General features: G+C 38.7%; 1 protein-coding gene across 5 annotated transcripts in view; it reads left to right on the top strand.

Moving 5' to 3' along the window:
- TBCEL (tubulin folding cofactor E like) overlaps nucleotides 1–14,633 on the top strand; it is a 64,530-nt gene extending 49,897 nt beyond the window's left edge. For all 5 annotated transcript variants that reach the window (XM_065944405.1, XM_065944401.1, XM_065944403.1 and 2 more), the window contains one exon: nucleotides 10,545–14,633. In XM_065944405.1, coding sequence (XP_065800477.1) covers nucleotides 10,545–10,863 — 319 coding nt within the window. In that variant the 3' untranslated portion in view covers nucleotides 10,864–14,633. The remainder of the gene's footprint in view (nucleotides 1–10,544) is intronic.
- The last annotated feature ends 391 nt before the right edge of the window (nucleotides 14,634–15,024 follow it).

Raw genomic sequence — 15,024 nt, 5'->3', positions numbered from 1 at the left:
TACATACTGGAAGATTTTCTTGCTAATATTTTGTTGAGAATTTTTGTGTCTATATTCATGAGGATTATTTTTATATATCTATAATTTTCTTTTTCTTAATGTCTTTGTCTTATTTTAATACTAGAATTTTAGGATAGTACTGGCATCATGGGTTTATGAGTGTTTTTTCTTCTTCCCTTTTCTGAAAGAGTTTGTGTAGAATATTATTTCTTTCTTAAATATTTTGTAGAATTTGTCAATGAGGCCATCTGTGCCTGATATATACTGTAGGTTTTAACTATGATTAAATTTATTTAATAGATAAAGATTGATTCAAGTTGTTCCTTCTTGAATGAGCTTTGATAGTTTGTGTCTTTGAAGGAATTCATCCATTTTATCTTAGGTATTGAATTTATGAGCATAAAGTTGTTCATAATATTCATTTATTATAAACCTTTGATGTTTTAGAGTCTGTAGTGATGCCTCCTCTTTTAATCCTGATATTAGTATCTTCTTTTTGTGATCAATCTGGCTAGAAGCTTATCCAATACACTAACCTTAAGGACCAGCTTAGGGTTTTATGGGTTTTCTCTTGGTTTTCTGCTTTCTGTTTCACTTATTTCTGCTCATATCTTAATTAGTTTCTTCCTTCTTGGTTTGAGTTTAGTTTCCTCATCTTTTTCTAGTTTCTAGTTTTTCTAGTTTCTTAAGGTGGAAGCTTAGATTATTGATTTGAGAACTTTTTTCTTTGTAAACATTTAATTCTATAAATCTCTCTTTAAACACTGCTTTAGCTACATTCTATAATTTTTGATATATTGTATTTTTACTGAATTTAGAAATTTTTCTAATTTTTCTTGTGACTTTCTCTTTGACCCATGAGTTATTTACACGTGTGTTGTGTATTTTCCAAATTCTTGCGGATTTTCCAGTTACAGTTCTGTTAATGATTTGTAAATTAATTTTATTACAGTCAGATAACATATCTTATATTATTTCAATTATTTTAAACCTAGTAAAGGTATATTTTGAGCCTAGAATATGGTCTGTTTTGGACAAAGTTCCATATGTACTAGGAAAAAAACATGTTTTCTGATGTTGCTAGAAAATGTGTATTAAAAATGTCAGGTCAAGTTTGTAGTGTTGGCCAGGTCTTTATATTGCTCACAATTTTCTGTATTCTTATTCTGTTAATTACTGAGAAAGGAGTGCTAAAGTCTCCAACTATAACTATGGATTTGTCTATTTCAGCTTTCAGTTCTACTAGTTTTTGCTTCATTATCTTGACGCTCTCTTGTTGGATATATACACATTGAGGGTTGCTACTTACATATATAGTTATTTGTATGTATCTTTCGCGCTTACCTCTCCCTTCCTAATGGTTTTTGCAGTTGTCTCTAACCAACTACCTACACTCTTGATCTAGAACCAGTTCTTATAATGGATTTTAGAGACCCTGTCTCACTGAAATTTAATTACTGAGTTAGTGTAAATCTAGTCACCCAAGCAGCAGGTGTGTGTGTGTGTTCTCAGTCGCTCAGTCATGTCCATTTCTTTTTAACTCCATGGACTATAGCTCAGTAGGCTCCTCTGTCTGGATTTTTCCAGGCAAGAATACTGGAGTGGGTTGCCATTTCCTACTCCAGTGGACTTCTTGACCCAGGGATCAAACCCACATCTCTTACATCTCTTGCATTGGGAGGCAGATTCTTTACCTTTGTGCCACCTGGGAAGCTCCAAGCAGCAGGTGATTTGATTCAATTCCTTTTGAAAGAGTTATCTTTTTACTTCTTTTACCTAGACCCATTGGTCAAAACAGGTAGCCTGAGGAAGTGGGTCTGCAGCAGCTTTTTGTCTCCTTATTTCATGCCCAGCCTCACATTACCCTACTGATACCCTACATACCCTACCCTCACATAACTCTACTGATCCTGGCTCGCTTTGAACTTGGAGTCCAGTGGTCCTGTGGTTTCAGTTGTATGCTTTGTATTTCTGTTCAGTTTCTGGTCCATGGATATGTCTCTTATTTTTGAACCTGGGCCATGTGTTCTTGCAATTCAACCTTTTCATATTTTATCCATTTTATTCTGCTTTTGGACCAGAAATGGATTAAAATGTGAATTTATGGAACCACTTTGTTCAGGGTTTTAATCATATTGATAAATGTATATCAAATAATTACTTATCTGCTATATAGTATTCTATTATATGACTAGGTGTCTGTCCATTTACTAGGCAACTTTGACAGTACTTGAATTTAAGAAATCATGAATTGAAACAAAATTCCAAGTCTTTATGGAAAACTATATGGAAAATACTAAGTTCAGTTCCAGACACTTTGCTTTGTGTGAATGATGAGAATAAGTAATTCTGGATGTAGGTGAATTACAGAAGCTTGAGGAAGACAAGTGGGAAGCATCTGTGGCTTCATTTAAGTGAGAGAATGAGCTCCATGATGGAAGATCACAGAGAGAAAAGGGATGAGAACTGGGAGTGAATTTTGAGTACTATCCAAGTGTAGATGGTAAAAAGAGAACCTGTTAAAAGAGATTGTAATGTAGTGTAAAAGGAGAAGAGAATTTCTAGAACAATATTCATTATTGCAGCAAACCATTAAGATGGTGATAACTGAGAAAGAATGATGGTCTGAGAACAAGACCTGAATTCTACTTCCTACCTTTTATTCTTGCATAGCAAACTGGCCCTAAATTCAGTTACGTATCTGTAAAGCATGTAGTAGATGACCTCTGTGATCTTTTCTGCTTCTGAAATGTGATGTTTTATGTGTTTTAAAAGATGTTGGTGACTTTGAGGAAACTGTTTAAGTAGAGTGCAAAATCCCAACTGTAGACTGCTATGGCAACTCCCTTGATATGCTGTGGTATGCGTGCATGTGTGTGTGCTCGGTCATGTCTGACTCTTTGCGACCCCATGGACTGTAGCCTGCCAGGCTTCTCTGTCCATGGCATTTTTCTAGCAGGAATACCAGAGTGGGTTGCCATTTCCTCTTCCATGCCATGGTATGATACCATGTCAAAAAAGAGAGAAAGCATACCATACAAGAGAGATTAAATAACAGCAATCAGATATTTGAAATGTATTTTGAATCCTTTGCAATACCTTGGGAAACAAAGTAAACTTTGCAAATAGTTTTCTTCTAGTTATACTTAATGATTTTGTTCAACTAAGTGAAGCATAAGGGATTTTTCATGTTTTATTTATTGCATTCCTTAAAGAGAGAGATGTCTGTGTTAGGGATTTCAATTCAGTTTAGTCGTTCAGTCGAGTCCGACTCTTTGTGACCCCAGGGACTGCAGCACGCCAGACTTTGCTGTCCATCACCAACTCCTGGAGCTTGCTCAAACTCATGTCCATCGAGTCGGTGATGCCATCCGACCATCTCATCCTCTGTCATCCCTTCTCCCCTCTTCAATCTTTCCCAGCATCAGCGTCTTTTCTAAGGAGTCAGTTCTTCGCATCAGGTGGCCAAAATATTGGAGTTTCAGCATCAGTCCTTCCAGTAAATATTCAGGACTGATTTCCTTTAAGATGGACTGGTTTGATCTCCTTACAGTTCAAGGGATTTATTTTGAAGTGAAAGTGAAAGTCACTCAGTTGTGTCCAACTTTTTGCAGCAACATGGATTATACAGTTTATGTAATTCTCTAGGCTAGAATACTGGAGTGGGTAGGCTTTCCCTTCTCCAGGGGATCTTCCCAACCCAGGGATTGAACCCAGGTCTCCTGCATTGCAGGTGGATTCTTTACCAGCTGAGCCACAAGGGAAGACCTTATTTTGAAGTAAAATAGCTTTATTTAGGATAAAGACTCCGGTTGATTCAATATGACTCTGCCTTTGAGAATCAGTAGAGTAGTAGAATTGTTAGCTTACCACTGCTGCATAGGTCCCCGTGAGCACAGCTCCAGGTAGTTTTAAAGGGGAGTTGGTGAGCACTTCTGGGATACCCATAATGCCACTGTGGTGATGCACTTGCATTTTATGTGAGACTCATCATGTTTCTCTAGGATGCTCCTTGAGATTGTGAGCAGCTGCTTTTATGGATTTGGAGACATGAGGTCCAAATGTGGGAGCTTTCTGCCAGCTTAAAATCTTTGCCTCTAGGCCTCCTTTAGTCTTCCATGTTCCTAAAAATTATATAAAATATTATGTTCATATTGCTTAGGATAGTTTATAAGACTGCAAGGTAACCTTTGTCTCTGTTCATCTTTGGGGATTAGGTTTTTTTCATAAATTCACCCTCAGACTAAGATTTATGGTAGGAACCTACAGTCTTTTTCAAGTAGTGTGCCAGGTCTCTATTCTAGCTTCATAGACCAGTGACTGAATTGTAATTGAGGAAATGCTCCTAACTATCTTAGGAATCAAGAGTGAAAATGGGCAGTAAGGAGAAAGGGGCATACCTCTCCCAGCCTGACCATCACGCTACTAAAATATGCTCGTGTGTCTGTCACATTAGGCAGGTGTGCCGTGGCCCAGGAGCCCCTCGTGTGTGAAGGCATGTTTATGTGCACTGGGAGTGGACTGCCCAACGCCAGCGCCACTGAGCATGGCTTCATTCTCTAGTCCCCCCCTTAGTGCCTCCCGAAACCCCGCTTTACAAGTAACTAATTTCTCACTCCTCACCATTCACTCTTAAAGTTGAAAGAAGCTTTTCTCTCTGTGGGTGTTTTTATTTAATAAGAAGGAGGAAGAAGCACAATGCCAGTTTGTCTGTGGGTAGTGTTCTTCACAAGGTTGCAGCTAGCATTTGGCTCCCATTTATCATTTTCAGTCACCCTTGTGGCCATGCTGGCCTTTATGCTGTGTGTAGTAAATTTTGTTTCTCTTGTGATTGGTCATTTTCTGTTGGAAAGTCATAGGGGAATGGTATTCAGAACTTCTGAACACAAACACAGTATATATTACATTTTAGCATTTGCTTATTACAGTATATCCTTGTCAGTAGTATCTTCCAAGGTAGGCCTATAGCATTTTGCCCACTTCAGAAGTGAGACTCACCAATATTAAATACTTTTTAATAGCCAGATAGAAGTACTGATTGGTAGACTATAAATTGAGATCATTCATTTTGAAGACTACTTAATCATCAGAAATCATACAGCTTTAGGAAGAAAAAAGCCATTTACCTCTTATGGCTATAGCTTTGGGGCTGATGCTAAGAAATGCTCAGATAGTACAGAATATGCAGGTATAGTTCTGTTTAGATGAACTTTTGAATAATGAATAAAATATTAAGCTGGTGGACCAAGAAATTGGTTTCTAAAATTTACTGGGCATTTTGTAAAATCATGATTTTTTTGTATCCACTCATTTGCCCTGCTTAACAATAATCCAAAATAAAGATATTTGGGGATAAACATATTATCTAAAAATTATGATTTTCACTTAGGTAATTTTAGGGGTACATATTCAGTGTATGTAGTAGTTCTTGTGAGTCACAACTAATATTTTTTCTTCATTTTTATAGCATAAAGAGTCAGTGTTTGTTATAGTCTATATCCAAACTTTTGTCCATATACAAAACTCTGCTGACTTTACCTCAAAATCAATAAATAAACCTTGACTTTAAGATTAAATAAGTGGAAAACAGGTATAGCATGTGGTTATATTGATGACACAAGATAAGTTTGGAGAGTTACGTGGGAATGAAATCATGAAGGCATCTATATAATCAAAGTATTAGTTTTCTATTGCTGCTATAACTAATTGCTGTAAACTTAGTGGCTTAAAACAATGTCTGCTTGTTATGTTACAGTTTTTATGGGTCAGAAGTGTGAGCACAGGATGGCTTAACTGAGTTCTCTGCTTATGGTCTCACAAGACCAAAATCAAGGAGTCAATGGGGCTGTATTCCTTATTGGAGGTTCTGGAGAGGCGTCACCTTTCAGGCTTGTTCAGGATGGCAGCTTAATTCTGTTTCTTCTCATGCTTTCCATGTGCCTCCCTTCATCTTCAAGCCAGCAGTGTCATGTCAGGTCCTTCTCACACTTGGAATCTCACTGATTTCCTCTTCTATTGTTAGCTGAAGAAGTTTCTCTGCTTTTAGGGGTTCATATGATTAGATTAGGCCCCACCCAGTTAATGGGTTTCCCAGGTGGCACTAGTAGTGAAGAATCCGCCTGCCAATGCAAGAGACATAAGAGACGTAGGTTCAATCCGTGGGTTGGGAAGATTCCCCTGGAGGAAGGCATGGCAACCCACTCCAGCATTCTTGCCTGGGGAATCCCTTGGACAGAGGAGCCTGGTGCGTTATGGTCCATAAGGTTGCAAAGAGTCAGACACAACTGAAGCGACTGAGCAGGCATCCAGTTATCTCCCTATTTTAGGATCAACTGTGCCACATAACATGATATAATCTTGAGAATAACACCAGGGAATGGAGATGACTGGGGAAGGACAAAATTCTGCCCATCTTAATCATATTAAAGACTTAAGACTTTATTCTCTGTGTCTTGTGTGATTTTAAGAGAAGAGTATTGTGGTCAAATTTGTGTTTTATAACAATGACTTTGGCTGTAATATAGACAAGGGTCATTGGGGAGTCACTCTGAGGTCGTGGGAAACCATTAAAAGGAATATTATTTGAGATTCAGGTAAGAGGAGCCACATGAGCTATTTTAAGAAGAAAGGGATTTAATGCAAAGAATAAAATGTTATAGAATCTGAGGAAGGCTGCCTCCCTAGCATTACCTCTAGAGTAGTGCTGCAGAACTAGACCACCAAGGGCACTGCTTCCTCCACTAGCACCAGATAAGGGGAGACTCAGGAAGCTGCTGTCCCTGGGTGTGGATCACACCATCTTAGCTGTGACCTGGAGACCATCGAGCTGCTGCCAGGGGAGCTGACTGCAGGAACACACTATGTGAACCACCATCTGATCATTGCTGCTGCTGAGTCACTTCAGTCGTCTCCGACTCTGTGCGACCCCATAGACGGCAGCCCACCAGGCTCCCCCATCCCTGGGATTTTTCCAAGCAAGAGTACTGGAGTGGGGTGCCATTGCCTTCTCCATCTTATCATTAGGAAGCCTCTAACCAAGCTGTTCCCACCCACGTCTGTTAGAGCCACTCTCTCTCTCCCCAGGGCTGTTGAATGAGATTGATGAAAGTTAAATCTCACCTGAAAAGAAGGGTGGTAAATGTAGTTTCCATCTTTGCAGTATAGAAAGGCATTCTAGATGAGGTTGGAACAAATACTGAGGCGACTCATCCAGCTTATGCATCCAAAGAAAGCTGTGGCAGTCCGTGTTATTAATGATAGTGGCTTGAATTTACAAGACAAGTGAGCAAAAAGATGCAGATAGACTCATGAAATATTTAGCAATAGAATTAGTATGACACAGCAATTGATTGAGTGGGAGAAGTGTAGAAAAGAGATAGGAAGGAATCTGGACGACTATTCAGTTTCTGGCTGGTATGATTAGGTAGTTTCTGGTGCCATTTACTGAGATAAGAAAGACTAGAAGAGAAGGTTGGGGAGCAACAATGAATTATCTCTGGACATGTTGAGTTTGAGAAAACTATAAGACCTTAGAGTGTCCTAATTTATAGGTCATTTAATTTGTAGATAAACTTGACCAGTTATAACAAATAGGCTAATTTCTGCACATGGGCCATACTTTTGTGTACAAATATGTTTATGTTTGAGATAAATTCAGTTGACTATAATGTCAAGTATAAATAAGTATAGGATTATACAGCTATAATATTAAGTTTTAATTTTATATTTAAATAGATTCAGGGTTTACCACTAGTTCTTTAATCTCATTGTTGACTAGTCTTTTTCTTTTTCAAAAAGACTCGAGGGTGCCTTATTCCCTAAGTTTCCTTGTTAAGTTTATTTCTGGGAAATAAACAAAACAAAACTTGGTGAGGTATAATATTCCTGGGTCATGCTTTTTCTAATTTATTTATTTGGTAGGAAATGTGTTATTTTGCTTAGTCTCTTTCACTGGTGTTGAAATCTCACTTTTCATCTCATTCTCCTGCTTATCCTTTATCTTTGAGCTCCTGTTTTATTATATTAACGCACTCATTAATTTCTGCACCTTGGAGTATCTGTGGGGCATTTTCATTTAATTGAGACGTTTTCTTTGAGATCGAGTTCCCCTCTGCCTTTTACTTATGTGTTTCTCTCTTTTGTTCCTTTTGCTGTGTGGTATGTGCTTAGTTGCCTCTTTGTCTTATTTTCTTGCTTATGCTTAAAAGTGAGTCTCTCTCTCTAGACCGTGTCTTTGCTGAAACATGGTATAAGTAAACTCCTTGACCCCCTCACCACTGTTTCTTTTGTCCCTCCTGGACAGAGTCTGAGAGTCTGGGGTGTTACAATTCTATCTACTTTGCTGTAGTCTGAAAGGAAAACATCTGTAGAACTGGGTTCAGCTTTTATTTGACCCCTGGGTTCTGCTATTTTTCCCAAGATTTTGTTAAATTATCATAACCTATTTTCACTTACTTGAAGTCATATACTAGGAGACTGGGTAACAGAAAGATAGATACCCTTGGACTTTGAGTCATTTTGCTTTTTCAGTTTGGAGCCTTGGAAAGTTTCAAGTGCTGGTGCTTTTGTTTTTTGTTTGTGTGGACTGTTTTGTTTTGTTTTGTTTCCCCTCTCTACGATCCTGACATCCTGGCAGTGGGGTGGAGAACCTTCTGATCCCTGAGGGATGGCCTTAGGCTTCCTTCCAGCGGACTCCATTCTCCTTCAGCCCCATTTGCTCTAAATTAAAAAGTGTTGATCAGTACACTCAAGGTACTGACCTTGGTAAGGATTCTGTTTCCTTACCTTCTTTCTCCATAATGTCTTCCGGGGGTCGAATTAGGATCCTTGCTTATTAACAAAACCACATAGCACAAAGCTTTTGGTTCCTTTTAAAAGGCTATTTCAATAAGACTGTTCCCTCTTTTTCTATATTAGTTGCTGCCGGTAATATTTTACCCTTAAAAAATATTTTTTGGGGTCCAAGACCTGGGAGAAATTTCTGCAATGTGTTTCATCATACCACCACCTTTTCCAAGAAGTCCTTACTAAGTAGATTTCAGTCATACATTTTTTAAAGGGTGTGTGTGTTTTAATAAGTCCCAAACAGCAGGAATAGAGTCTTAATACTTATTTGTATATGGACTTAGAATTTACAAGTTCTTACTCATTTGTTATTTTGTATGATCCTCACAACTGTCTTGTAAGGTAGGAAGACCAGACTTATTATCCCAGTTTTACTAGTGAGGAATCTGAGAGATAAAAGGTTTGAGTGAGTTGCTAAGTCACACAACTAATTAGAAGTCAAGACTCTGACATCAGACCTTCTGACTCCAAGGCCAGTGCTATATTTTACCTGGTCCCCCGCTTCATGGCGTGATTGCCTTCATCCCTGACCACAGAGGTCTCACTGCAGCTTCAGTGTTCTACCAACCTAGTTATGACACTTATTTAAACTGAGTTAAAACTCCAGGAGTTTGTGATGGACAGGGAGGCCTGGTGTGCTGCAGTTCATGGGGTCGCAAAGAGTCAGACACGACTGAGTGACTGAACTGAACTGAACTGAAAGCCAAAGTAGGGTGGAGAACATGGAGTAGTAAGTTTATGACCAACTGTATTCTGATCCAGAATTAACCTCAGTATATCTTGGTTATAGTAAAGCTAATATCAGATCTTTTTTAGCACTTTTCCCCTCTCTGGTTTGTAGAAAACTGCTCAGCTTCCTCAGGGAGATCAAACCTATATCCTCCAAAGCTGGCAGATGAGACAAGATTTTCCACATGGGAAACTTGTCCTTTTAGCCCTGGTCCCACCTGCATAATTCACTTTTCTCCTAGTATCTTTGGCTCTTTAATTCCTACCTTGATCAGGGAACTTGTAACCCTCATTTACCACTTTTTTATAGGAACACATTCTTAATTCTTCCACGAACTCCTTGTATTACAGTCAACTAGGCTAGGCAGAACCATTCAAACACAACATCACTGAAAAATCAGAGTTAATAGATAATATACAACTATTTTTTACAACAATGTTTTTGTTTGTAAGTTATGGCTTCTCTGGGGTCAGAAACTGCTGGTCTATGTCCGTCTTTCCAGCTATTACCAAAAAACATGGGCTTAGATATCTATACCCCTTGATGATGACGCCCAAGCAAGTAGGTTCTACAGAGTGACTGGACTTCTGTCTGTAACCTTTGTAGTGTCTACCTTTTTAGGTTCTCCTCTCCTCTCTGAGCCTATTCTTTCATTAATTGTTAGGTTCTCCTCTCCTCTCTAAGCCCATTCTTCCATAATTATTAGCAGCAGGCACGATAACCATCTTTAGAAGAAACCCCCTGTCTGTAAGGATGGGGTTTTACTGAGATTTCAGGGAGACAACCATATCAGATCACAGATTCCACATCATCACAGTAGATAGGTAGGTAGGTAAGCAGATATAATATTAGAGTAGGATATTAGAAAGATGTTTAGAATACCAGTAGTTTACCTGTAGTTCTGAAGAAGTCAATAGTTCTTGCGCTAGTAGTTTAGGCTGTCACTGTTTTGCTTTTTTTTCCCTTCTAGGTATCATGAACTAATCACAAAATATGGGAAGTTGGAGCCTTTGGCAGAAGTGGACCTGAGACCCCAGAGCAGTGCGAAAGTAGAAGTCCACTTTAAGGACCAGGTGGAAGAGATGAGCATTCGTCTGGACCAAACAGTAGCAGAACTAAAGAAACAGCTAAAAACTCTAGTTCAGTTACCCACGAGCAACATGCTTCTCTACTATTTTGACCATGAAGCGCCCTTTGGCCCAGAGGAAATGAAGTACAGCTCTCGAGCCTTGCATTCTTTTGGCATTAGGGATGGAGACAAAATTTTTGTGGAATCCAAGACAAAATAACCTCCGCCAGCCTTGTGAGAACATACACATTAGGACTTGCAGGGCATTTGTTCCATGAGGTTTTCTTCAGGAGGGAGAAGGTTGTTTTGTTTAGTTTTGTTTTGTTTAGGCTTTGGGGGGTTTTGTATATTTCCCTCTAAAATGGGTTAGGGGGCTGTTTTTGGTATTTTCTACCGCCGATTCCTTCGGCTCTGCCACCAGAATTGGCCACATGCCCAGCCCCTGTGTCCACCCTCACGAGAGATGACCGGGCAGCACCGACTTCCAACTGTGCTCACAGGCATCTGTCCACCACTTGGTCGTCATGACCGCCCAGGTGCGCGCGTGGCGCTGGTGTGAGCAGTGCGTCCCCCAGAAGGGCCTATTGCGCTTAAATCAGGAGACGAGGAATCTTTCCAGGAAGGCCCGGCATGCCTCTCTCTCAGCTCCTCCATTTCCCCTCCCTCTCTCCTTTCCTTCTTGAGTTCCGTTTTTCCTTATGACTCATGTCTGCAGGTTTGCCCAATAGTTTTATTCTGTCCATAACTAACTTCTCATTGCTCAACTTGGGTAAGTTTTTTCTTCATTTCTCCCTTTTGAAATAATTTCACGTGTTTCAAGCGTTTCTCAACCTGATTCTGATCTCAGGTACTCAGCTGGAACCTTTAGTTCTGTTAGGGTCTGGAAGAAGAGTCCATGAAGGAGCGCCGGCTGCTGGAAGCGCAGGCACGAGCAGTCTGAGCTCTGTGTGTGACTGTCCCGGTCTTAATGTTCCTTCCCCAGTAGATCACCCATTACTGACATGAAATAGGTCAAATCCCAGAGTTCTTTGCTTTTTGAATGTATTTTTTTCATATCTGTCTTTTTCATTACTTTATTGGGAATGGAGGCCTGACTTTATGAAGAATCCAATAGTGCAATGGATATACATGCCAGGAGAGCTAAGAGTTACCTAATAAACTCTTGGTAGTATGTGTGAGGGAGTCACATAGAGGGGATATGGGAGAAAGTGTTTCGTGACTTTCCTGCCTGGCATCATTTGAAGTCTTTGCTCTCGCACTTTGCATTAGAAATGGGAACTTTTCATCAGAGGAATCTTTGATTCCCAGTTCTTCCCTGAGATTTTGTGATGTCATAATTAAACAATTCTTTTTGTTTTATGCTTCAACTTCGTTGCCCCTACAGGAGAACAGCTCTGACTAATCTCTGAGTAAAGTATAAGTGTCAAAACTTCAGATTTGCCTTCAAGTTATGTTTTATGCACAATCATATTTAAAGCACTTTCCTTTAAAAGATAGTCCTTACCTGCTCTGACATCTTTTGGTTTGTTCTTCTGTTCCTTTGTTAATCAATGTAGTCTCTTTCTTTGATATGTTTTTCTGGATCCACCGTGTTTACCGAAGGGAGACTTGAGAAGGACTTAGTGCCACTGGGGCAGAAAATGTGCACATGAAGTATTTTTCAAAGAATGTAATTGTTATCTGATTGCATTTGACCTTTTGACCTTGGTTACATGATTCCATCGCTTCTACAAACTTAATTTCTTATGAAATTTTTAGATGACTCTTGTAAACCCTTCTCTGATACAAAGTTGTGTTTATTATTGCTACTTTTTCAGTCATCCTAGGCCACAATAGCAGATATTTATTCTCTTAATGCACTTCAGGTTCAGTATCTGTAAAGCCTTTGACCCAGGCTTGCTGAGTCAAATCTACATTCACTGTAACATTGAAGGTGGAAACCAAAGGGTTTAGGAAGATGAGTGAGGCCAGCTCTCCTTCTGCTGCAGACTTTATCCTTCAAAATCATAAAAATGAACAATGGAGATCCAGGTGGGGTATAGACAAGAATAATTATTTTGCAATCACATTTTCCTGACAGATTTTTGGAGGTGGGAAAAAGTGTGGCAACAGTGTCATGACAATTAAAACTGTGGGTGCTTTGTGTACGTGCGTGTGAGTGCAAAGGAGTATGAGAGAGAAACAGTGTAATTGAGCCCGTCGCTTTTGTCAGCCTGGGAAACAGATGAGCTCTTATTTTTTAAGGCTGTATGACCCACGACTGTCTCACAGCAAAAAGCAGAGTGAACACCTGTGTTACGCTTTAATCATCAGTGAAATAGTAACAATTAATAAGATATTTTATATATGACAAAGTTTTATGAAAATGCTTTTTTACTATTAGAGACTTGTTCCTTCTGCTACTACAGAACACAGTGCCCATCAGCTGCAGGCATAATTCTCCGATTACACAGTTGCATGTCAAGGGAACTTCTCATTTAATTCAATGGCCATGGGTATTTGGGGGACATTGTAATTGATGGTTCTAATAATTGCTAAATGATTTCTGATTGAGACAAGATCTAAGGCAATTATCAGTCTTTTAGAGTTACAGAACAGAAGTAAATAAGAAAAGCTGTTTGAGCATGTATACATGTAGACCTATTTGGGTGGCCGAGTAAAGATGCTGCTCTTGAAATAAAATTGGTGCTGTGTAGACACTTGTAACCAAAATTATTTTTATAACAGGCCAAAAAGAAGAAGAAGAGAGACTGTGGATTTTTGAGTCAACAAGTTATGCATAATTGATTGTAGCTTATCTGTGTTTTAATGTTAACTTCATCCAGATTCAGCGAGAGCATATCATTGACATTTATGAAGCAAAATTCTGTCATAGCCAGTATTACAGATAATGTTGCTACAGGCACAGTGTATAGAACATATCTTTTCTAAAATAGAAATTCTTTTCAGTTACGAAAAAGGAAAGGAGTAATAAAAGAAAACCAAGTCAAAACTGAGGCCTCCTTTTCATGTGGGCATGGAGCTGCTGAAACCACATTGGAAATAAATTTTGAATTTGAATTGTTGAAATATCCCACATTGCTTTAAAAAAAAAAGTTCAGAGTCATGTATCTTTTTTTCTTATTGAAAGTTTCTATTGTTTCTGTAACCTATTGCCACCATGACTGTAAATACCTAAGAAAGCAGATATTATGTAACCGTTGTTCCTTTAAGACCTTTTGGTGAAAATAAGCCCAAAACATGAGCTGTATGTAACAGAGCCAAATGTTATGATGCTATGTTTTAAAAGTTTGTTTCCTTAAAAAGAAAAGAAAGTTCAGTTCTAACCAAATGTTTCAGCTATGTTGCTAAATCAGCAGTTATGAACAGGGAAGACATGTTACACCAGTAACTTGTCACTGTTTGAGGCATGCAGGTGACAGCTTTTAGGAGCCCGTGTGTTGAGGGTGGCTTGCTCCATGGGAGTGCTAGGTTCCAGGGCAAATAAAACAGAATGCAGAATAATAGATTGTTCTAAGCAATGTCCTTTCCATTGAAGAATTTGACTTTTCCCCTCATTTCATGTTGGATTGCAAATGCAAACCAACTGCTTCCAAAAACACCCAGAAGCTCTCTGTGTTACCAGGTGTGTTGTGAACACTCTATTTTTCATAGGTGCTTCCTTCGAATATGTGTCCATTGTAGTGATGGAGAGGGACTGGACTCTCTCAGGCTCTTTACTTGCCAGTTGTCTCCTGCAGTTAATGGAAATATATATATTTTATTTTAGAATATAATTTAAACATGAAGGTCTATTCTTTGCACTTTTTATTAATATATATAGAGAGAGATAATCTTTAAAAAAATTAAAAATCCAAGTCCACTTTCTCTTTGTGTTCTGATTTTTTTTTCTGGAGTTGTGTCGTCAAAGTACATGTTTATTTTTATATAGCAAAAAGTCGACAATAGTGCTCTGGTTGAGTCCTCTGGGGAACTGGGCCTAAGTTGGTAAGAATCTGATCAGCTTAAGAAATTTAGTTGGCATGTTGTGAAAGTTAGAGATTAAAGCTTTTGCAAAACAAAGTATGATAGGAAATACTACTTTTTTGTTAGCAAAGTTTTATACTTCTAACATGGTCTTTTAAAAATAAAAACCCCACCTTTGAGATATTTGGCATCCCTCTTTTTGAGTAAGAATCTCATTTAGATGAATTAAGATTTTGTGACAGTGTTCCAAGTGACACTTATTTCCTTTGAAAATAATTTTGTGTAAGAATTAGCATTTGGGACACTGAACCATATCTGCTTATCAATAATTTCTCAGTGATCTGTTATAAATGAACCTTGTACCAAGAATTGAAGTCCAAGAACTATGTATACTTTGTTACTGTATTTAGAAGAC

This window comes from Muntiacus reevesi, chromosome 9, assembly GCF_963930625.1.
Source record: "Muntiacus reevesi chromosome 9, mMunRee1.1, whole genome shotgun sequence".
Classification (NCBI taxonomy): domain Eukaryota; kingdom Metazoa; phylum Chordata; class Mammalia; order Artiodactyla; family Cervidae; genus Muntiacus; species Muntiacus reevesi.
Note: the sequence above shows the minus strand (reverse complement) of the source record. Positions and strands in the feature narration are given on the sequence as shown.